Source organism: Mobula birostris, chromosome 18, assembly GCF_030028105.1.
Source record: "Mobula birostris isolate sMobBir1 chromosome 18, sMobBir1.hap1, whole genome shotgun sequence".
NCBI classification, from domain to species: domain Eukaryota; kingdom Metazoa; phylum Chordata; class Chondrichthyes; order Myliobatiformes; family Myliobatidae; genus Mobula; species Mobula birostris.
In genome coordinates this window covers 44,713,049-44,737,708 of record NC_092387.1, presented here as the reverse complement: position 1 = coordinate 44,737,708, position 24,660 = coordinate 44,713,049, and the positions used below count along the sequence as shown (strand labels likewise).

Here is a 24,660-nt window from a genome sequence, read left to right as displayed (position 1 = left end):
CTGATAACATTGAAACATAGAAAATAAGACAGCAGTTTTAGTGCCCCATTCCTGCTTCTTCTCATATCTTTTGGTCTCTCTTTATTCGTAAGAGCCATATCTCTTTCTTGAATACGCTTAATGATTTGACCTTATCGTCCCGCTATGACAGAGAGTTCTATTGATTCACCCCTCCTTGGGCAAAGCAATTCCTCCTCAGTTCAGTTCTAAATGGTTTACTATTTAAAGCAGTTAGCCCACAATCAATGTCAGGAGAAGCATTGCAGAATTCCCTATTTTCTCTCTTCTTTGTTTTCCAAGTAGTGGGATTACATTAACCAATATATTGGAACTAATCCAAATTCTAGTTAATTTTGGGACATGAGCACCAATACAACCACTATTTCTAGAATCATCGAATGCAAACTTTTAGGCCCTGTACACCAATTGCCCTTCAAACTCATCAATTTTTCAATGATAATTTCCTGATAATTTTCTTCCATTCCTCTCTCCTACTAGAAACTAGGTTCCCTAACATTTCTGGAATGTTAGGTATGTTGAACCTTGTGAAGACAGGCCCAAATAATTGTTCAGTTAGTCTGTGGAGCCAGCATCAGAATTTTGGGCAAATGTATAGGTAGAGAGGGATGTGAGCATGCAGTCTGAATGTAATTAACTGGAGGGACAGAGCCAAGGTACGGCAAAGCTAGTGATCTGTGATGGTTAGGGTTGTGGCCAGAATGGGTGACTAGGAATTATGATTAGAAATGTTGCAGGTTCAGGGAAACAGCACTATGGACAAGTGTATGGTCAGATGCCGAGGACCTGGAACAGAGTTGAGCATATGGCCAGTGCCAGGAGTCAGGAAGGTGGAGAACTATGTGGAATCAAACATGTGGCTATCTCTGAAGCCATAGTCAAGGGTCAAGAACATGGTTTGATGTGTAACAGACGATGGGTTTGGGAACATGGATCAGGCATGTGGATAAAGCCTGATAAAGCAGAATAAAGAGTCGACATTTCAAGCCATGTCCCTCCTGATGAAGAGTCTCAGCCCAAAATATCGACTCTTTATTCCTTTCAAAAGATGCTGCCTGACCTGCTGAGTTCCTCCAGTATTTTGTATATTTTACTCCAGATTTCCAGCATCTGCAGAATCTCTTGTGTTTATGATTTATCCACCCAATGTATTCCAGAACATCAACACACCACTCATTGAAACCATATTTTCTTCTCCGTGTTGAATGTAAGTATGAGTATTCATTCAGGATCTCACCCACATCCCCTGGTCCCACACATTGACAACCCCTTTGGTCCCTAAGGTGACCCACTCTTCCTCTGGCTACTCTCTTATTATTAACATACTTACAGAGTTTGGAAGAGTTAGTGAAGGTTAGAAAGTAGAAAGATTGAGTGAAACATTGCAGTGCTAGAAAGAGAGAGAAAACATCCAGAAATAATCAAAAATCAGTCAGTTTCATATTAAGAAGCAATCAAAGTGTAATTGCACTGCTGACATTTTTCTGTAGCTACCAGCTGGTGGGAAGAATATTAGCATCATAAAGTAATACATGAAGAAAATAGGCCCTTTGACCCAACTTGACCATATTCCTGAACTAAGCCCGTTTGCCTGCATTTGGTCCTTTTCCCTCTAAATCTTTCCTCTTCCATAAACCTGCCCAGATGTCTTTTAAGCATTATTGTACCTGCCTCACTTCCCTGGCAGTTCATTCCACATTCCCACCAACCTTATTTGAAAATCTTGCCTCTTAGCCCCCCAGCCCCCAACGTTGTCTTTCCCCTCACCTTAAACATACGTTCTTTAGTTTGAAGCTCCTGATGCAGGGCCTCAGCCCACAAACATTTCTTAACCAGTAAGTCAACAAGCCAAGGTTTAAGTTGGATTATGCAAGTCAAGGACAGTGACAGCAGTTTTAGATGACTGTGAATATTAAATGAAAGAGACTAGTCAGGAATATTCTGTAGTAGTCGTGCCTAAGTAACAAAGACGGGGATCGGGGTACCAGTCACAGATGAGCCAAGGCAAGAGCCTTTGTCTGTCAGCGTTGCAGATGTGAGTTACCCCTTTAGTAAAGCTGTTCAAACAATCCCATTCCCTGCTCATTACTCTTATCCCAGAATGTGTCTCCACTCCCTGTCCTACAGAGCATTTCTGATCACGGGAATTCACTAAATAAAGAAGAGTTTGTTGCATTGCTTCTGCTTAGTCTGTCAACTACCATAATGTTGATTCTGCTGTCTATCAGAGAGAGTCACCAAGTTTCACTAATCAGACATCAGCAGGGAAAGGCAAGATGGATTTTTACCGCGGATCATTGTCAAACTGATGAAACTGTGTGGGGATCAGTGGGAGGTGACACCAGAGTGCCTGACGCTTTGCTGCAACAGTAGGGTCGATAGCATAGAAAATATAAAAGAAAGTGATCTTTATGCTTGATGGGAACCGAATAATTGCTGCATCTTTAAAAGCCTATCAAGAACTCTTTGCATTTCCTACAGGCACCGAAAGCACTTTTCAATCTCATCCATGCGAGAAAGGCTGTTATTTTTTTCTCTCTGGGATCACTGAGATCATGTTCCTCAGGGAACTAATCCACTTCTACCTTATAATCATTATATCAGAGCATTCCTTCTTAAATATGACATCAATATTTGGTGTCTGTAAATACACAGTTCATATCTTTATCAATGACAACTACTGGTTTTGTGGTATTTATTGTGGATCTTATAATGAACTCCTGTTCATAATCTGTGGTTTTAATGCACTGACCCTCTGCCTGCAAAAAGAGCAGTTGTCAGTTTTCATCTAGTAGATATAAAGAGAATCACAGTATTAATGGGTCAAAGGGGATTGAACAGGGAGTGTTAGGGACCCTGTTTTCAAATGGTCATATATTAAAGATAACCATGGCAACCTTTCAGTCTCTAACTTATCAAGTTTTTGCAGATAGCTAACTGCAGACCCTTTAAACACAGACGCTATACAAGGCTCATTTGTCTGTAAAACATGAGAAGTGTTGTCAGATTAATATAAGAAAATATTTAATAAATACCTGAAGTACAAATTACACAATAATCAAGTCTAGATCCTTCAAATCTCTGCCTTCCTACAATACTGACCACTTGCCCATCTCCGAATCCTTTCACACCACCATTAACTTTAAAACATGGGATTCCTTGCACAAACCTTTCTCTCTTCCTTTTTAAGCCCTCTTTAAAATCTCCCTCTATTGTTCACATGTCCCAATATTACCTTGTGTCTCAGAGATAAACCATGCTCCTCCAAGGACTCTTACAGAAATCCTGCCAGATCGATGTGGAGAGGATACTTCCTCTTGTGGAATCTAGATCTAGAGGCCATTCTTTAAAAATTAAAGGTGTTGCCCTTGTAGGACAGGGATGAGATGAATTTTTGGCCTCTCAAAATGTTGGAAACTTTTGCAATTCTCTTGCTCAAAGGCCAATGGAAGAAGCATCTTGGAATATTTTTAAGGCGAGGTAGGTAGCTGCTTGATAAGAAAAGAACATGGAGTTGAATTTACATTCAGATCAGTCATGCAGGATCAAGGGACTGAGTAATCTTTCTCTCTACATTTCACTTCTTGCTTCACTGTAAAATAATTTCACACTTTACTGATTGAACAGACTCAGCACCAGTACTGGGTTTCTATATTTCCATATTTCCAAATCTGTGCACTTGTGCATCAGGCAAGAGGCATAGGAGCCTGAAGACCCACACCTCAAGGTTCAATATTAGCTTGCCCCCTGCTACCATCAGATTCTTGAACCAACTGGAAAAACATTATCACTACCTTGGAATATATTTCTTTTTTCACTCCACTTGCAGTAATGTTTTTAAGTTTATTTTAGTCTAATTTGTTGTGTAAGCTATGTATAATTTGTGTTAAGTCTATGTTAGCTTGTATTTGTTATACTTGTGTAAGGGGTTTCTTCTTTTATGTTACTGCATAGGCTAATTAAAATGGCTTCTTTGTTATGTTAACTGCTGAAGAAGTTCTCTCACTAGCAGCTTGTTTGGGTTATATTATTGATAAGAGAGAGAACGAACCGATTGGGATGGATGTTGTTCTTTCTTGTGTGTCTGTAAGCTATTGTGATGCACGGGTTTTTGAGGAGAAGGCGCGATGGGGAGAGAGAATGTGGACGTGATACTGTGAGCTGGCCGACGGGGCAGGCCCCGAGCCGGAGTCTGAGGTCCAGGGTCTTTGGTGAGGAGAGGAGATGAAGGCAGACTCGTGTGGAGTGCCTGGTCGACCACCGTGGTTGGTCTCAGGCGGCAGGTCGAGGTGGTCAGAGGGGATCGAATGGTGGAAGGCCGACCCCATTTCTAGAGCTCCAACTGTGCATGAAGAGGTTGAACTTTGATAAGTTTGGCACCTTTTACTTTCCTTTTATATTTTATCTCTATTAATTATATAGTTCCAGTAATATCTATAAATTGTAGTCATTTAATCGTATATGGTATATCGCCTGTTATTTGGCAGGGCCGAAGGCTGCTTCCCCTAGACGACAGTGAGTTGAGCGAGCCTGAAGCTTACCAGGGGGGCTACACTTGTAATGTACTGTCCTACTGCTGCTAAAAGTTAAGTTTCATAACTTAAATGTCTGAGATAATACACCAATGACAGTAACTTTAAACTTGAACTTGATCCTGGACCATCTTGCTGCTGCGTGAACAAAGTCACCAGAATGAAGTACGGGTAGATATGAAGCGTATGCTTCAATAAAATCTCTTTATTCGATAGAATGACACACAGCAGGCATCATAATTGAGACCCCTTTTGGAGGAAGAAAGTCTGTCTGATCCAACACTACAGGACATTTTATAAACAAAAGATTTAAGGATAATTCCATATTTACAATGCTTCCTTTGAACTGCACACCACTCTCACACTTCCCTCTTCGCACCCACACGACAGGTAGCTAAATGACACGCAAGTAACAAATTCAATCAGCATTTCTCAGTCTTCCAGTTAACTGTGGTTCATGGTCTTAGGAATCTATTGTTCAGAGCTGCATTTTAGATTTAATCCATGCTTCATATGCAAATCTGAAGTCTAGTGGCTGAAGTCAGTTGCTGAAGTTATTTGCTATATGTGCTAACCACAAAAAAAAACGCTCTAACACATCTCATGTGTGGTTAGGAAACCTTGAATGGTTGGCCCTTCACTTTAATGTTAAGGATCTTTGACCTGAATGGTTAACCCAGTTTCTCTTTCCACAGTTGCTACCTGATTAGCTGTGTGTTTCCCACAAGTTTTAGTTCTGTTCCTTTTTAAATGCAGTTGACATGATTTCTGAAATCACATTGGACCCCGTTTGTTTGAAATATATAGCATAGTACAGTATCACAGTCTTTACAAGACCAGCACCTTGTCCCTAGGACATTTGATTCTATCCCACCATGATGAATTTACATTTAACTAATCAAATAAATCTGGAAATAAATGAAAGAGTGAGTCCTTAGCTACAGTAACGATGAAAATGAAAAATTGCAGTACATACCCACTTATTTCACCAATGTCCTCCAAAGGAGGAATTCCTTACCTGATCAGGATCAATGCATTACCTCAGTCTCCTTAGTTCAGGGAGAAACAACCAATATAGGCGTTATTTGCATCCTTCAGGCAATCATTAATAAATAAATAAAACTCAAAATTGTTGATAGTGGCATTATCAGGTCTGTATTCTAACAGAGATTGACAAACTAGACTGTGTTAATTTTGATTTTTTTCTTGCTCACACTTCCATTCTCTTCCACTTCCCCAATCCAATGAGATTTGCCAATGTTGTTCTCAAGGAAAGGAACCATTGCGGAACGCACGGGCACTCACATGGGTCCCAGCTATCCCTACCTGTTGGCTATGTGGAACAGTCTATGTTACAGCCTACACTGGCGATTGTCCAGCACTTTTCCTATGCTACATCAACAACTGCATTGGTGCTGCTTCCTGCACCCATGCTGAACTCGTTGATTTCTTCCACCTTCCACCCGGCCCTCAAATTCACCTGGTCCATTTCTAACACTTCCCTTCCCTTTCTCGATTTCACTGTCTCTATATCCGGAGACAGCTCATCGACCAATGTCTATTATAAACCAATGGACTCTCACAGTTGCCTGGACTATACCTCATCCCACCTCGTTACTTGTAAAACGATCATCCCCTTTTCTCAATTCCTCTGTCTCCACCACATCAGCTCTCAGGTTGAGGTTTTTCATTTTAGGGTGAAGGAGGTGTCCTCCTTTTTCCCTTCCTCCACCATCAACGCTGTCCTCAACTGCATCGCTTCCATTTCATGCACGTCTGCTCTTACCCCATCCTCTAGCCACGCTACCAGGGATAGGGTTCCTCTTGTCCTCACCTACCACCCCACCAGGCTCCGCATCCAGCACATAATTCTCCGAAACTTCTGCCACCTCCAACTGGATCCCCTAAATTTCTGCTTTCTGCAGGGATCCCTTGTCCATTCGTCCCTCCCCACTGATCTCCTTCCTGGCACTTATCCTTGCAAACAGAACAAGTGCTTCACCTGCCCCTACACCTCCTCCCTTACTACCATTCAGGGCCCCAAACAGTCCTTCCAGGTGAGGCAACACTTCTCCTGTGAGTCTGTTGAGGTCATATACTGTGTCCGGTGCTCCCAGTGTGGCCTCCCAGTATGTTGGTGAGACCCAAAGTAGATTGGGAAGCTGCTTCACTGAGCATCTACACTCCGTCCACCAGAGCCAGTGGGATCTTCCAGTGACCACCCATTTTAATTCCACTTCCCATTCCCATTCTGATATATTCATTCATAGCCTCCTCCACTGTCAGGATAAGGCCACACTTAGTTTGGAGGAACAACACGTTATGTTCCATTTGAGTAGCCTCCAACCTGATGACATGAACATCAATTTCTCAAACTTCCGATAATGCCTCCACCATTACCACCCTTCACCATTTCCCATCTCCTTGCCCACCCATCACCTCCCTCTGGTGCTCCTCCCCCTCCCCCCTTTCTTCTTTCTTCCATGGCCTTCTGTCTTTTTCACCAATCAACTTCCTAGCTCTTTACTTCATCCCTCCCCCTCCAGGTTTCACCTATCGCCTGCCATTTCTCTCTCCCCTCCACCCACCTTTCAAATCTACTCCTCAGCTTTTTTTCCTTCAGTCCTGGCGAAGGGTTTCGGCCCGAAACGTCGACTGTACTTTTTTCCATAGATGTTGCCTGGCCTGCTGAGTTCCTCCAGCATCTTCTGTGTGTTGCTCAGATTTCCAGCATCGACAGATTTTCTCTTGCATGGTGGTAGGTGTCTGTCCAAACTTACAGTCTCCTCCATCCAATTCCTGACTCTTAATATCAGAAAGAAGCAAATCAGCTTGGCTATGTATCCTGAACAGTGGGATAGATAGTTGGAATATAAACTTAAATATTATGAAGATTTATTTGTCACCTGTACATTGAAACATACAGTGAAATGCATTGTTTGTGCTAAATCAAATCAATGAGGATTGTGCTGGCCTGTCCACAAGTGTCACCATGCTTCCGTGATCAATATAGCATGCTCACAGCTTACTAGCACTGACCACATGTCTTTAGAATGTGAAAAAAACTGGAGCACATTGCAAAAACCAACACAGTCACAGGAGAATGTACAAACTCCTTACAGACAGTGGCAGAAATTGAACCCCGATCTTACTGATGGCACTGTGAAGCATTGCACTAACTGCTACACTACCATGCTGCCCCTATGGGTCCACCACTTCAAAAATAAAAATGACCAATGCATTTTAATATCATAAATGTATTGTAGAATAGCACAGCACACGAGAGACCATTCAATCCCAGTATGCCTTTGTCAGATCTTCAAGGGAGTTCTCTAGTTCCAATATTTTCTTCCTCCCTTCTCTCTTCTTGATCTCTCCAGTCTGGACCCCTCTTACCTCTTCTCTTCATCTGTCTATCAGTTCCCTCTTGTGCCCTGCCTCCTTCCCTTTCACCCATGGTCCACTCTCCTCTCCTATAAGATTCCTTCTTCTCCGGCCCTTTACCATTCCCATCCACCTTACTTCACCTATCACCTTCTAGCTTATACTCCTTCCCCTCCCCCCACCTTCTTGTTCTGGCATCTTCTGCCCTTCCTCTTCAGTCCCGATGAAGACTCCCTGCCTGAAAGGTCGCCTGTTTATTCAGATCCATAGATGTGGCCTGACCTGCTGAGCTTCTGCAGCATTTTATGTTCGGTAAGTTGCTCTGGATTTCCGGCACCTGCAGAATCTCTTGTGCTTCTAATCTATCCGTTTGCTGTTTGTCCCTTAGAACCAATATTCACATACAATCATTAATGTAGGTCTGACTGACCTATGTGCTACAATATGGTCATCTAGGTGTTCCTTTGTAATCATATAAACTTCTAAACATACCAACCAAGTCATTTTGTTAAGTTTTGTATGTCTCAAATAATACTAAATGATGCACAAATTTAGAAACAAGAGGAAGACATTCTGCACCATCATTCTATTCATGACCGGCACTGTATCTCCATAACTCCATATCCTTTGGTATCCTTAGAACACAAGTATCTGCTGTTCTCAACCTTGAACAAACTATGATCAAGGACCCATGGACCTCTGTGGTAAAACTCTCCAAAGATTCGTAGCTTCCTGCATCATATTCCAAAACAAGACTCCTTCTGTCCAGAGACTCAGCTGAAATAAAATCCAACAGGCTCTCAAGCTGAAAATTCATTTCTGACCATGAATACAATGACGAGGATGTTTGCTCACCTTGGGGATTTGAATTTGGGCAGTTTACAATCCACATTTGATGCCCTGTATTTAAGGAAGAATTTGCTAGTTCTGGAGAAGGTCCAGAGTAACTTCACAAGAATACTTCCAGGTATGAAAAGCTTAACATATGAGTAGCATTTGATGGCTCTGGATCTGTACTCAAGGGAGTTCCGAGGAATGAGAGTGGATATCATTGAAAGGTATCAGATACAGAAAGGCTTTGTTAGAATGTACGTGCAGAAGACATTTCCATTCATAAGACAGCCTAGGATCTGAGGGCACAGCTTCCGAATAAAACCTTTAAAACTGAGATGAGGAGAATTTCTTTGGGCAGGGGGTAGTGATGTGTGGAATTCTTTGCCATAGATGGCTATGGAGACCATGTGTGTTTAGGGTCATAGAGCAATACAACATGAATATAGGCACTTCTGCCAACCAAGCCCAAGCCGACCACAATGCCCACCCAGCTAGTCCCAATTTACTGCATTCAGTTCATATCTCTCCAGCCCCTTCTGTCTATGTACCTATCCAAGTGCTTCTTAAATGATACCATTGTACCTCTTCAACCGCTTCCTCTGGCAGCTCATTCCATATACTCACCACCATCTGCATGGAAAAAGCTGTCCCTCATCTGGATAATAAATCTTTCCCCTCTGACCCCAAACCTATGGCTTGGTCTTCTTTAACCTGGTGAATAGACTTTACAACCCACCTTATCAATGCCTCTAATAAATTGAAGCACTTCCGTAAGGGTCTTCCCTCATTCTCCTACATTCTAAGGAATAGAAACCTAGCCTGACCAACTTCTCCCTGTATCTCAGGCCTTGTAGTCCTGGCAATATCCTTGTAAAACGCAGAGATTTAAGGCAGAGACTGATAGGTTAGGGGAGTAAGGGTTACAGGGTGAAAACAGGAGAATAGGGTTGAAAAATAAAATCAGCCATGACTGAAAGATAGAGCAGACTTGATGGACGAAGTTTTCTAATTCTGCTTATATATCTTATGGTCTAAATATGGGTCATTGTATATACCTGGGGATGATTAGTAATTGAACTGTGGCAATTCTGTGACTCGGGTTTTATCCTCAGATATGTTGTGGAACGTTGCTGGTGTTCAATGAGTAAATGCTGAATTTTTTACCCAGCTTAGGTGTAATTGCTGAAGACACCCTGGCACAATGGGCAGAGATGCCAGTTTGTGATATTGTCCTGAGTTCAGCTCTGGCTTGTGTTCAAGTCTGACCTTGGCCACTGTCTATTTGGAGTTTGTACGTTTCCCCATGATAGTTAGGTCTAGCATTCCTTTAAAAAATGACTAATTCAAGAAACACAAATACAAACCCCATTTCCAGAAAAATTGGGATATTTTCCAAAATGCAATAAAAACAAAAATCTGTGATATGTTAATTCACATGAACCTTTATTTAACTGACAAAAGTACAAAGAAAAGATTTTCAATAGTTTTACTGACCAACTTAATTGTATTTTGTAAATATACACAAATTTAGAATTTGATGGCTACAACACACTGAACAGAAGTTGGGATAGAGTTAAAATAAGATTGAAAAGTGCACAGAATATTCAAGTAACACCGGTTTGGAAGACTCCACATTAAGCAGGCTAATTGGTAGCAGGTGAGGTATCATGACTGGGTATAAAAGTAGCGTCTTTGCAAGCAAGGATGGGTCATGGCTCATCCCTTTGTGCCAAAATTCATGAGAGAATTGTTAGTCAGTTCAAAAGGAACATTTCTCAACGCAAGATTGCAGAGAATTTAGGTCTTTCAACATCTACAGTACATAATCTTGTGGAAAGATTCAGAGAATTCAGAGACATCTCAGTGCGTAAAGGGTAAAGTCGGAAATCACTGTTGAATGCGTGTGATCTTCGAGCCCTCAGGCGGCACTGCCTAAGAAACCGTCATACTACTGTGGCAATTATAGCCACCTGGGCTCAGGAGTACTTCGGAAAACCATTGTCACTCAACACAGTCCGTCGCTGCATCCAGAAATGCAACTTGAAACTGTATTACGCAAGGAGGAAGCCATACATCAACTCTATGCAGAAACGCTGGCGAGTTCTCTGTGCCCGAGCTCATCTCAGATGGACCGAAAGACTGTGGAACTGTGTGCTGTGGTCAGATGAGTCCATATTTCAGCTAGTTTTCGGAAAAAATGGGCGTCGAGTTCTCCGTGCCAAAGATGAAAATGACCATCCAGATTGTTATCAGCGAAAGGTGCAAAAGCCAGCATCTGTGATGGTATGGGGGTGCATCAGTGCCCACGGCATGGGTGAGTTGCATGTATGTGAAGGGACCATTGACTCTGAGGCGTATATTAGGATTTTAGAGAGACATATGTTGCCATCAAGGCGACGTCTCTTCCCGGGACATCCATGCTTATTTCAGAAGGACAATGCCAAACCACATTCTGCACGGGCTACAACAGCGTGGCTTTGGGAGCTAGGGCTTTACTCTTTGGAGAGAAGGAGGATGAGAGGAGACGTGATAGAGGTGTACAAGATAATAAGAGGAATACATAGAGTGGATAGCCAGCGCCTCTTCACCAGGGCACCACTGCTCAATACAAGAGGACATGGCTTTAAGGCAAGGGGTGGGAAGTTCAAGGGGGATATTAGAGGAAGGTTTTTTACTCAGAGAGTGGTTGGTGCGTGGAATGCACTGCCTGAGTCAGTGGTGGAGGCAGATACACTAGTGAAATTTAAGAGACTACTAGACAGGTATATGGAGGAATCTAAGGTGGGGGCTTCTATTGGAGGCAGGGTTTGAGGGTCGGCACAACATTGTGGGCCGAAGGGCCTGTACTGTGCTGTACTATTCTATGTTCTATGTTCTATGTAGACAAAGAGTGCGTGTGCTTGACTGGCCTGCTGCCAGTCCATATCTACGTCCTATTGAAAATGTATGGCGCATCATGAAGAGGAGAATCAGTCAACGGAGACCACGGACTGTTGAGCAGCTGAAGTCTTATATCAAGCAAGAATGGACAAAATTTCCAATTGCAAATCTACTACAATTAGTATCCTCAGTTCCAAAACGATTAAAAAGTGTTATTGAAAGGAAAGGTGATGTAACACAATGGTAAACATGCCTCTTTCCCAACTTTTGTCGAGTGTGTTGCAGCCATCAAATTCTAAATTTGTGTATGTTCACAAAATACTGGTCAGTAAAACTATTGAAAATCTTTTCTTTGTACTTTTGTCAGTTAAATCAAGGTTCACGTGAATTAACATATCACAGATTCTTGTTTTTATTGCATTTTAGAAAATATCCCAACTTTTCTGGAAATGGAGTTTGTACATTTGATCAATAAAATGTGTCTGGATAAGAATTGTGCATTGATTTTTTTCATATCATATCTCTGCAACTTCTTCCTGTCTTACAACCTTTCTGTGTTTACAATTGGCAAGACCCCAAGCTCTAAAATTCCATCCCCCATACTCCTCCAAACCTCACCACCAACTCTCTGCCTCCCTCAGGCTCAAGATTTTGACCATAGTCAATATGGTATATGGCGCCAATGTCAGTTTTAGTATCCTAAATACTGCGGTTTCCTCCCACATTCTAAAAGGTGCTGGTGTGTTACTTGGCCGCATTAATTTGCCCCTTTGTGTAGGTAAGGGAGAAAGAATGGCGTGGGCATTAATAGACACTGTGAGCGAAAGTAATTTGCAGAACCGCAGGGAAATGAAGTGGGAAATAGCATTGGTGAGATTGCGTTTCTGGGAGCCCGTGTGGACCTAACGGAATGTTCACAATAATTTCAATGTCTTGCCAGTGGAGCCTAGGCCGTCTCAAAACTTCTCCCAACTGGATCTGCCACCATTTTCCTTGTTGTTGATCGCTAAGGTAACAGCCTCTAATTCAATATGTATTTCTAAACCCCGCAAGGAATTCTCTATGAGACTAATTTATTCAGATTGTCGATACACCGTTTTGGTAGAGAGACAGCCATGCTGATTTGGGTAATTATCGTTCCCCAGAGCATACATTTGGAATATCTGGATATTTCATGTCGTTCTCATCTAGCATTCTTCTCGCCATCATACTTAATATTGGAACAGTTTGAAGTGAGGTACTAGTTCTTCATCCTCCCCTTCAAGTCTAGGTCGGCCAGTACCCAGACATGGCATTTTCCTGATCTAAGTCCAGCTTTATGTTGTCGGAATTGTCTTTGGTTTCGTGTTGAAACCCTGTATCAGGTCCCGCTGAGTTCCTCCAGCAGATTATTTGTTGCTCCAGATTCCAGCATTTGCAGTCCCATGGGTCTCCTTTATGTTTTCTGATCTGGTCTTTTGTTTTCCCCATTCGTCTTGTTTGCATCATTTTGCATCAACAATTTACAATGTAAACACATCTCTTTGGCTGATTTGTGATAATTAGATAAATTTGATAGATTTCCTGAAAAATTGATTTACTGAAGGTCTGTTCTGTGGAAATAGTTTAAACTGCAGTGTTGCGTACAATATACAAAATTCTTGGTGACGATAAAGAACAATCTAGAAAGTGTATTGAGTTCACGTAGCAGAAACACAAGATGAGTTACTTGTGTGTTCGCAGCACACTGGGACTGCCTCGGCAAGACGATGATATTTTTGGATGTGGGGTTGCTCGGCAACAGTTCCAGGGCTTTATCTTCCCAAAGCTACTGTCCTTTGAAGAGAGGAGTTCATTAGAGTGGGAGCTCCCAAAGGGTGGGCAGGTAGGGGATGGGTGTGGGGAGACACTGCCCCTAGCACAGTTACAGGGGCGCCTGTTCCAACAAATGGAGACATTAGTATTGGTATTGATTTATAATGTACCGAGATACAGTTAAAAGCTTAGATCTGCAAGGCATTCATACAGCTCATTTCAAAATGTAAGTATGATGATGCAATACAAGGGAAAAGCAAAAAGAGAATGCAGAATATAGCGTTATGTTTACAAAGAAAGTGCAGTGCAGGTACACAATAATGTACAAGGGCCGTGATGAGGTAGATTCAGAGCTCGAGAGTTCATCTTAATATACAGGAGGCCCTTTCAGAAGTCTTATAGCAGCAAGATAGCAGTCACTGAGCCTGGTAGTTCATGTTCTTAAGGCTTATTTTTAAAAAATCCTACCCATTGGAAAGGGTAGCAGAAAGAATGTCTGGGACAGAAGAGATCTTTAATTATGTTGGCTGTTTTTCTAAGGCAGAGAGAAAAGTAGACAGAGTCCATGGGGGGAAGGTTGGTTTACATGATGTACTGAGCTATACTGTATGATTTCCTGCAGTCTCAGGCAGAGAAGTTGCCATAGCAAGTTGTGATGTATCCAGATATCCTGCTTTCAGTGATACATTCATAAAATTCAGAGTACGTTTGAAATAAACACCAAATTAATGATGTACAAGTTTTTCACATGCCTGCAATTCTCAAAACAAGACAAGTGTGACATTTAACCATCATCCCTTCTTTACTCTTTCCTAATTATACACTCAGGACTTTTAATAAAAAGTCATGGTCTTAAACAAAGATGATCCAATGACATTAGAAAGAGAGAGAGAGAGAGAGAGAGAAACAGCCTCCAACCCTCACCGAGCACACTCGTAACATTTAAAAAAGAACACTGCTGAAGCCCTACAATTCCAATTTATAATTGGAATACCTAACCTAACCTATAATTGGAATATCTAATCTAATACCTAACCTCAACCTCACACGCATCCTTATCCCCATTAAACATGATGATGCTTTCAAATACATACAACCTCTTCTCGGAACTGGCAATTGCCTTGAGTTCTGCATAAGAACATGAGTAAGAGACAGATGATGAGAAGTTAAACCACGCAAAAAAAAATGAAGAGTGTGAACCAAATTAAAGTGACTTCTTCTGGCTGCTCATGCTAAATGGGCTACTTACCTCAAAACACTGGGAAGTTATGACCAATGCTTTTTTTGCAATCCCTGAGAATAACTGAAAGGAAGCAACCAATATTTGAAACCTGATCCAAGTAAAATATTTCAATGGCATATTTTACATTGAAAATAAACACATACAAAGCAGTACTCCTCAAAAATTAAATCACATATTTTGTATATCAGGCAATGGAGATATAACATTTATAAAATATTAATCTTTCCTTAATCATTCCTTCTCTATCAACCCAGTCTTGAAATGTGTTCACAGTACGTCTCTTCAGGATTAGAAGCCCTTACTCACCCTTATTTGACTATATACACCCAATTCATAGAAAAAACTATCACAAATTATGGGTGTGTGTTCAATTTTTGCCAGCAGAACTCACTTTGATTGTTGTAATTCATGCTTCATACTGTAGCATTGTTCTAAAACCATACACCACTAGACATGCAGTCAGTGGGCATTTTATTAGGTACACCTACTTATTAATGCAAGTATCTAATCAGCCAATCATGTGGCAGCAACTCAATGCATAAAAGCATGTCAATGTGGTCAAAAGGTTCAATTGTTGTTCAGACCAAATATCAGGATGGGGAATAAATGTGATCTAAGTTACTTTGACCATGGAATGATTGTTAGTGCCAGATGGAGTGATTTGAGAATCTCAGATATGACTGATCTCCTGTGATTTTCATACACAACAGTTTCTAGACTTTACAGAGAATGCTGTGAAAAATAAGCATCCACAGGGCGGCAGTCTGGTGGGCAAAAATGCTTTGTTGCTGAGAGAGGGCAGAGAAGAATAGCAAGACTGTTTCAGACTGATAGGCAGGTGACAGTAACCCAGATAACCACATGTTACAATAGTGCTCTGCAGAAGAGCACCTCCGAATGCACAAAATGTCAAATATTGAAGTGGGTGAGCTACAACAGCAGATCACCACAATGGCTTCCACTATTGTACCTAATAATGTGGCCACTGAGTGTTTATCTTTATATGTATATTACTAGAATTGTCTATCAGATATTGGTTATATTTATTTTTAAACAGAGGATGAGATCCTGATTAGAAGGAAATTCAGAAACCAATCAAATAAATGGCCTAAATTATACTATTACAGTTGACATCACAGAAGATGTCGACATTGAACTTATAATAGAAATGATGACAAAACTTCCTTCTTACACACCATTTACTTTAGGTTCATCAAACTGCCAACAATGTTTCCACCTTTACTCATCATGTACATGTTGCTCAGTATTGTTATAGGTTTTTCAGAAATCATATAATTGATTGAGGACACCTACAAGAGGCTATGTATCAGAAAAGCAACATCCATTATTGGCGATGCCAACCATCCACACCATGCTCTCTTCATGTTGGCATAATGCAGGAGGCACAACAGCCTGAACACCCATACCTCAAGGTTCAACAACAGTTTCTTCCCCACTCCCATCATGTCCTTGAACCAACCTGAAAAGCCTTAATACAACCTCACACTGTATTTCCCTCAGCTTGCACGAGTGTTCTTTGTTTATTTTTACCTTATTTTGCTTGTGAGTTATGAATAATTTTGCTTGTGAGTTATGAATAATTTACATTAATTTAAGGTTATGTCATTAATGTTTGCAACGTACTGTTCTGCTGATGCAAAAAAACTAACTTTCATTTTATTTGTACCCTAGGTATGTATTTTCATGACAATTTGAACTTAGAGCTTGGATATAATATGCAGCTAAACATCGCCAGATTCTCATCTCTTCATGGCCTCTTTAATAGGCTGCCCACCTGGCATTATGATTGTTCTCCCATTAAACACTGGGAAAATTCAAGCAATTCCCTTTGGCTCTGGCCTTGACTCTGTACTCTTGCCATCAATATTTGTGCCTTGGCGATGCATTATGCTCATTTGAAGCTTCAAGATCCCTTCCAGCAGCAAGAGTGTATGCAGGAAACTGAATCTGACCACTTGAAAGGATATATTGAACATGCATTACACGTGTGTGTAAATGTGCATATTTAGAGCCAGCTTAATAGCAAATGAATGACCCATCCCTCTGATGTCAGCATACTGTAGTGCTCCAGTTCAATGCTAAGATGATATTTTAATGTGTTTTCTCCACTAGAAACTATCAGTTTATAATTTTGCAACATCCCCTAATTCTGTCTCAGCACATCTGCTGTTGAAATTCTCCCAAGTTAAGTATTGTGAGGCTGTCCAGTCTTCTTCCTCTCACCCGAGCTTTCCCTTGTTCAGATTTCTGATAATTGCATTTATCATTTGTGCATTCAGTATTTGAAATGCGAGGGAAGTTAACCATGGGTGATCACACCCAACATGAGCCACAAGATATCCTAGCACCAACATCAGAGGCTTGTACAAAATATTAGGGACAGATAAAATGGGAAAACTAGACTAAAACATGTCAAAATGATCCTCTGCTGTATCATCCCTTCACCTGTTACCCTTTGCATGATGTCCTTCATCAGCTTTTGAAGAAGTAATTGAACACTTCTAATACGGATAATACGTATGTAAGCACCTACATATCTATGCCCTTCACTGTCTCTTTAATGATCTTCAGCCCACCTCATATCAGCTCATCTGTATTTGTGACTTTGGTCTCTTGTCATTCCCTCCTCTTTACCTCTCCACTGCCTTCATTATCTGAGGTTATTGCTCTGCATTTCCATTGATCTCTTCCTGAACTGTTTAGACAATTACAGCATGGGTAGTAATTGGGAAACAGATGACATACTGAGTAAAAGGATCAGCATAAGTTGTATAAATCACGATTGATCAGAACAATTTTTTCAGTCTCTTGTAAATTGTTGTGACATGATACTAACAGTCAAAAAAATTCCCCAATGTCTACAAAGTTGTAGCAATAGAAAACTTCAATAAAATTCACGATTATTTATTCACACAAGATTATATGCAGACTTCCTTGTGCATATTTTCTCACAGTCTCATAATGCTCATTGAAACACGTTTACCCATTCACACACAAAATCTCACATACCCATTGAAACACTTTGTCACTCATGCATGCAAGCTCTCACTGACAACACTACTCTCATACATTTTCATGCATACTCAGTCTCTCACTTCCTCATACTCCCCTTGCTAGGTGGCCATTTGTGGCCACCGCAGTAGCGTCATAGCTAGTACTGCACTATTACAGCTTTGGGCTTCGGAGTTCAGGGTTCAATTCCAACACCATCGGTAAGGAGTCTGTATGTCCTCCCTGTAGAATACATGGGTTTTCTCCAGATGTTCCAGTTTCCTCCCACGGTCCAAAGGTGTAACAGTTAGTAGGTTAATCGGTCATCATAAATTCTCTGGTGATTAAGTTATGGTTAAATCGGGAGTTGCTGGGCAGTGCAGCTCAGAGAACTGGGAAGGGCCTATTCTATTCTGTGCTGTATCTCAATAGATAAAGAAATATTTCATCTCCAGTTCTGTGGTTCTTGGGAAAATTGGGATCTTATGATTCTACCATGGCTGAAACAGGAGATGCCTGAGAATTGAGCTGAGTAGGTGCTTCAGGAGGTGGTGTGTTCTCTTTCCACCAGTTTTGCAGGTATTCAGCAACCTCCAGATGCAGAGACATTTTGATTAGATTTGGGCTTGGGATTCTCACAACCCCATTGGAATATTTCATGAAGAACAAACAAGAGAAAATCTGCAGATGCTGGAAGTCCAAGCAACACACAATGCTGGAGGAACTCAGCAGGCCAGGCAGAATCTATGGAAAAGAGTACACAGTCAATGTTTCAGGCCAAGACCATGCCTGGCCTGCTGAGTTCTTCCAGCATTTTTTATGTGTTGCTTTGTCTCATGGATGTTTGGAGAACCTGCTAGAATCACTTTTGCTGTGAAGGAGCTTGGAATAGAATGTCTGGTTTGGGAATCTAGTATTATACAGCTGGGCAACATACCCAGCACATCAGAACCAACTTCAGTGTAATTAGATTCGTGAAGCTGGGGTTGTTCACCTGGGAGAAGATATTGGTATTGGGTTGCCTGTCTAACTAGTGGATTTGCAGGATCCTACAGAGACTGTATTGGTCGTATATATATATATATATATATACTCTTTTAAGATGCCTGGTGATTGTCATTTTCTTTCTTCTTCAGGTGGTCAAAGGCTGTGCTCGTGCACTGTGAGTAGTGGAAAAGCTCAACAGCAGCTTCTGCATGAAGAAATGGATCCCATGAAATTGGGTGTTTTGCTTTTTCAGGATTGTTGTGAAATTGGAGCCTGAGGGAAGGTTGGTAGAGTAACATTGCTTTCCAGGTATGAAGTATAAGTCTCGCCCTTTTGTTGTCTTTAGCGAATCAGTTGACAATGCCTGTCAACTAAGCCTCCAAATGTGTGAATGAACAAGATTGATCAACATATTGTGGCTCAAGGTCTGAGATTAAAAGACCTTGGTAGTGAAGGGGATATGACAAAAACTCAGCAATTTCCTATTTGTCCTATGGATTAGCTCCATTCCAGTTGAAAGAGTGTTAGAGTTTCAGGAACATCTCATGGCAAGAAAGCTGCAAAATATGTGAGGATACTGATATGGTCTTGCTTGACTCCAGTCTGCGCTGTGATTTGAAACTGCTTTGGTTAAGGTCACAACCTGCATGACTCAGGATGGAGGAAGTGCTGTCAAATTTGAAAAAAGAATAGTCTGTCTCAAATACAGGACTTTGGTGACCATGTATATGTTAGTTGATGCTTCTTTCTGCACTTTGCTTTGGGTTACTGTGCAGTGAAGGCCATCTCTGCTGTACCTCTGGATTGTTGGGGTCCATGCGGAGATTTGGGAAGCAGTACCATCCACCAGCTGAAGGGAACATTGATGATAATATATCCTGTGAGAGACAGGAGACAATACTGACTCAATCGTGTTTCATCGTCTTCTTAAAGGTGGCCAAAATTCCAACCTCTCAGATATCCCCTAGAATCTTCTCCTCTTCCCATATGTTTTTTTCTGCTGCACTTCAGAATTCCAACAATGATGCTGTCAGTTTCTGAGGTCTACTATTTTCCAGGTAGCTCAATTTCAAAAACTTCAATGCATCTATAAGACAAATCATTCCCACAGATCCTAATTTCTATATAGATGTAATAGAACGTCCCTGGAAACGTCACTGGAGCAATATTATTTAGATCATACTAGACAAGGGTGCCATTCAGTCCACAGGTTCCATGCCAGCTCCAAATCATGCAATTCATTCAGACCCACTCACTGACTAAAGTGGTGCAACTTTCCTGTCAACTCCCCCTTGATTCTTTTAATTTTTCTCATTAATATACACTAGGGGCAATTTTCAGAGGCCAATGAACCTATCGTTGGGATGTGAGAGATAACAGCACTAACCTGTAGTTCTTGGCCTCAAAGCAACACACACACACACACACACACAGGAGTGCTGGAGGAACTCAGAAGCCAGGCAGCCTCTATGGAAAAGAGTATTTTGAGCTGAAACAGGACTCTTTTCCATTGATGCTATCTGGCCTGCTGCGTTCCTCCAGCAACTTCTGTGTGTTACTCGGATTTCCAGCATCAGCTCTTGTTTGTGATTGGCCTCAAATGTCTTAAGTGGGAAGCGAAGGTGGATAGATGATGAGAGAATTCTTGAGCTTCAGGTCTTGGCATCTCGAAATACAAGAAGGTGGCAGGGCAGGAGGGATGATTTTTCCAAACACAGCGTCTCTGCTGAAGCGTCCACTGTCATCTCCCTCCATAGATGCTGCCTGATCCCCTGCGCTCTCCTATCATTTTCTGTGTCGCCCCAGGTTTCCAGCATCTGCAGTCTCTCTTTTGCTTCTGTTGAAATATATATTTTACTTTAAAATATATTTATTAAGGGAAGTTCTCTCGGGAAACGAGTCACTGTCGCCGGTGTGGGAAAGTGCTTTAAACTAGCACCGTTGTCCCATCCCGTTCCGAGTGGCACCGAGTCAGAGAATGGGGGAACGGTGAGAATGGGGGAACAGTTTCTGATGGGCGCCCGGGCTCGCTGGCCGGAATGTACCTGCACTCTGCAATCATAACGCCAGGGGCACCGATCCCCTCTCTGAAAGTGAACTCGGGTTCCTTGTTTAAATTTTTCAATAAGAGATTAAAAACTAGTGGGAAGCCCGACCGCGACTGGCGAGGACTGGGCGAAAATAGGCCAGTTCACCAATCGGAGAACACAGCCTCAAGAACTTCCGTCCTGGTTAAAATCAGATCGCTGTTGTCTGATAAAAATCAATCACCTATCTCCAACTCTGCTCTTCTCAGGATCTTTAGGATGTGATTCAGTCCAGATGCGATTCCTGAGAGCAGGAATGCGGGAATTCCTATTGTGAAGGACTCCCTGTTGGTGTGTGAGATGCTAATGCTGTTAGGACAATGGTGCCCATCTCTTTCTCTCTTTCTCGCTCTCTCTCTCTCTCTCTCTCACTCACACACACACACACACACAACTTCTCATTTAAAACGGCGTCTAATTGTGCAGAATGCTCTGAGGTGGTCCCTGCTTCATTCTTTAAGCTCCGTTTCCAAGCGTCATCGAGCGCAAGGGTCCGCCCGCACATTCGGAAGTTAACTGGTCGTGGTATGCCTGACCCCTCCGTCCCTCCGCACAGCCCTTTGAATGGAGTGAACACCATAGAACAGTCTTTTGTAGTGCGGGGGAGGGGTGGTGGAATTAAGGAATCATTTTGATGTACGAGCTCGTCATTCTCGTGGGGACTTACACTTGGGGATGTGCAATACTGAGTGGCGACGGCTCTCTCTCTCTCTCTCTCTCAACATTGTGCGACACAAACACTGCAATCTGCATAGGCAGCGGGTTTGCAGAACGGTTATACCCGCCCTTTCTCTGGATTCGAATATTTAAAGATGTGAAATCAAATCTTTGGTTGGTTTGAAGACACAATAAGACCGCAGATGCTGCTTGATGCAGTCTGGAGCAACAAACAATCTGCTGGAAGAACTCACATCAAAGTTGCTGGTGAACGCAGCAGGCCAAGCAGCATCTCTAGGAAGAGGTACAGTCGACGTTTCGGGCCTGACGAAGGGTCTCGGCCCGAAACGTCGCCGTACCTCTTCCTAGAGATGCTGCCTAGCCTGCTGCGTTCACCAGCAACTTTAATGTGTGTTGCTTGAATTTCTAGCATCTGCAGAATTCCTCGTGCTGGAAGAACTCAGTGAGTCGAACAGCATCCGTGGTTCGGACAGATCATTTCCTCCGCGGATACTTCCCGACCCGCTGAGTTCCTTGGCAGATTGTTTGTTATTTTGCTTAGTTCGAGTGGCTTTCTCGGGGATGTCGGGGGGGTGTGTTCGTGGAAAGTTGTAAACCCTCCTGTCCCACCGAATTTAGCCCCTGAAATACCATCACATTCCCTGAATAGACATTGTGTGATGTTAGGCTGCAGTGGCGTGCGTGTGGTGAATCTCACCCCCCCCCCCACCCCACAACACTGGCAGTCTTACTTACTAATAGCCAGTTACTAAGACTTGGGTCCGCTAACAATACCACCCACACTAAATCCAGCTCCAGCTAGGATTGGGAACATTCTCCAAGCGCAAAGTTGGGACCCGGGCAGCAAAGACGCGAGAGATCAGTGGATGGAGTTACACAGTAGTGGATCTGAAGAGAAGCACTTGCTTATCACGGGAAAGAGATGTTAATGTTTTTTTCTCACTAACGTTGTGACCTCCGTTTCTCGTCCACAGATGTTGCTCGCCTGCTGAACACGTTCAGAATATGCTGGTCGATTTTGTTAGTTTTCTCTTTCATTTCGCCAATTTGATCCGTTACTGACCAGTGTCAAGTGTTAACACTGAACACTTAACACTGCCCGGATACTAGCTCAGCTCACACCGAATGCTGGAGGAACTCAGCAGGTCAGGCAGTATCTGTGGCGAGCAAACAGGACTGATGAAAAGTCTCGGCCCCAAACGGCAACTATTTAGTGCTGTCTGACCCGCCGAGTTTTTCCAGTATTTTGAGTGCGTTACTCTGAATTTCCAGCATCCGCAGAATCTCTTGTGTTCCGAGTACCAGCGCAATCTGTACGTTTCCGATTTAACAAGTCTGTCGAAAGGAGGTTTTAAATTGCGTGTGATGACGCTTGGCAACAAGGGCGAACGGGACAACGGCATTTGGTGCAATAGCTGAGATCGTTTGCTCCGCGCCGGCAACCAGAAAGGGACCGCAAACTGTGCCAAATAAAGTCAATATTTTATTACAATGTAGAAAAAAAATATTGCCAACTGCAGGAGGACGTTCGTACAATGATTCAATGCGACAGAATAATCTCTTTTATATACAATATATATTTGCTAGGAAATTCTGCATCAATAAATATTAAAAAAATGCACGCGTGAGCGATATAATTTATCATTTGGAATTATAAAAATTGCAAGGAACTCGGAGACGTAGGCGCAATTCCTAGTCTGCGAGGTTCCAGAGCCACGGGCTGGGGACCCACCTCTCAGTCACATTCGGGAGAGAATCCACAATTCTTTGCTAATCTAGCGGCGTGGGGGACCGCAGCATCCTCCACATCGCACGGTGACATTCTACAGATGAGTTCGCTTCTTAACTTCAGGGGAAAGTGCAATGATCAGGAGGCCAACTACTCCGGGACAATAAGGCAAGTCGGGTTTCAGCGCCGCTCTCAGTCCCGCGGGAGGAGGCGAGGGGGGCAACGGTATTTTCTACAATCGACGCACCAAAGGCCGGCGCGTAACTACACAACGATATCACGAGAAGAGTCAAACGAAGCCGGCGAAGGGAGGACTGTGCAGGGAGTGCGTGCGCTCCTGCTGCGCCGACACGAACATTTCGTCTGCCGAGCTGTGGGGGCTCAGAGACTCGGCGGAGTGTGGGCATTCCCAGTCCGAGGAGGAGGGCGAGGGCGGGCAGAGGCCCGGGGAGCTGGCTAGCTCGAAGGAGGGTCCTCTGCTGTTGGGCACGTAAGCCTGTCGCCCTTGCTCAGCCATCCTCAGAGCTTCGGTCAGTGCCCAGATGTAGTTGTGGGCGAAGCGGAGCGTTTCGATTTTTGTCAACTTGGCATCGTCCGGGAATGTGGGCAGGACGCACCTGAGCGCGTCCAGCGCATCGTTCAGGTTATGCATGCGGTTGCGTTCCCGGTCGTTAGCTTTCATGCGCCGGTTCTTCCTCTGCCTGATGGCCGAGGCCTCGCTCTTAATCCTGGCGCGGCTCCTCGTTTTCTTCCTCCTGCTCTCCGAGGTGCCCTGCCCGTCCTTCCGGCTGCGCAAACCTCCTGCCTTGTCCCCGGAGCCCAGGCGGGGAGTCGGAGTACCCTCCGGTGACAGAACCACACTGCTGCACTCGAACGAGCTGCTGTCGTCCTCGGAGAGAGGAGAGAATTGTCCCCGGTCGCTGGTGAAGGACAGGGGCGAGCAATCGGTTTTAGGAGGCATCCTGTGAAGGAGAAAAGAGAGAGGGGAAAAGAGACATGAATTAGCTGCGTAAGAGCGCATGGATACCATCAGTGTCTCCTACTCTAAATGTAATTGAGAAACAGCATCGTTTGCAATATTAGAGCTCTGTACAGCCTGCGATAAGCCCAGCTCCATGCGCCATAAATGATGGAGCGAAGGGTGTAAAGTTTGCAAACGTGCACCCACCTGAGCAGCGGCCGGTAAGAGAGGGAGCCTGCCGGCAGAAGGGTGTCCCGGGCAGTGGCACGCGCCTGTCCTTGCCCCCGGGGCCTCTGACTCAGCCGAACTGTGAAGTGCGCTCTCCTGAGGTCTGGCACACGACTCCAACTGTGGGATTTATATAGCCTGCGGGACAATGCTGGTGCTCGGGGAACGGATGGGGTGAGAGAGGGGTGGGGGAGGTAACGGTAGGGATGGGAATGCAAAGAGTGCGAGAGGGTGGGGTGGGGTGGAGAAGGAGGGGTTGGGTTAGAGAGCTGCACGCATTGACAGACTGAGGC

The 24,660-nt window shown here is 43.2% G+C and overlaps 1 protein-coding gene across 1 annotated transcript; it reads right to left on the bottom strand.

Annotated features, from left to right (window-relative positions):
• Positions 1 to 23,467: 23,467 nt before the first annotated feature.
• Positions 23,468 to 24,139, bottom strand: LOC140211843 (uncharacterized). The gene has a single exon (XM_072282016.1). It carries the CDS (start codon positions 24,137 to 24,139, stop codon positions 23,468 to 23,470), a length of 672 nt encoding a protein of 223 aa, XP_072138117.1.
• Between the last annotated feature and the right edge of the window lie 521 nt (positions 24,140 to 24,660).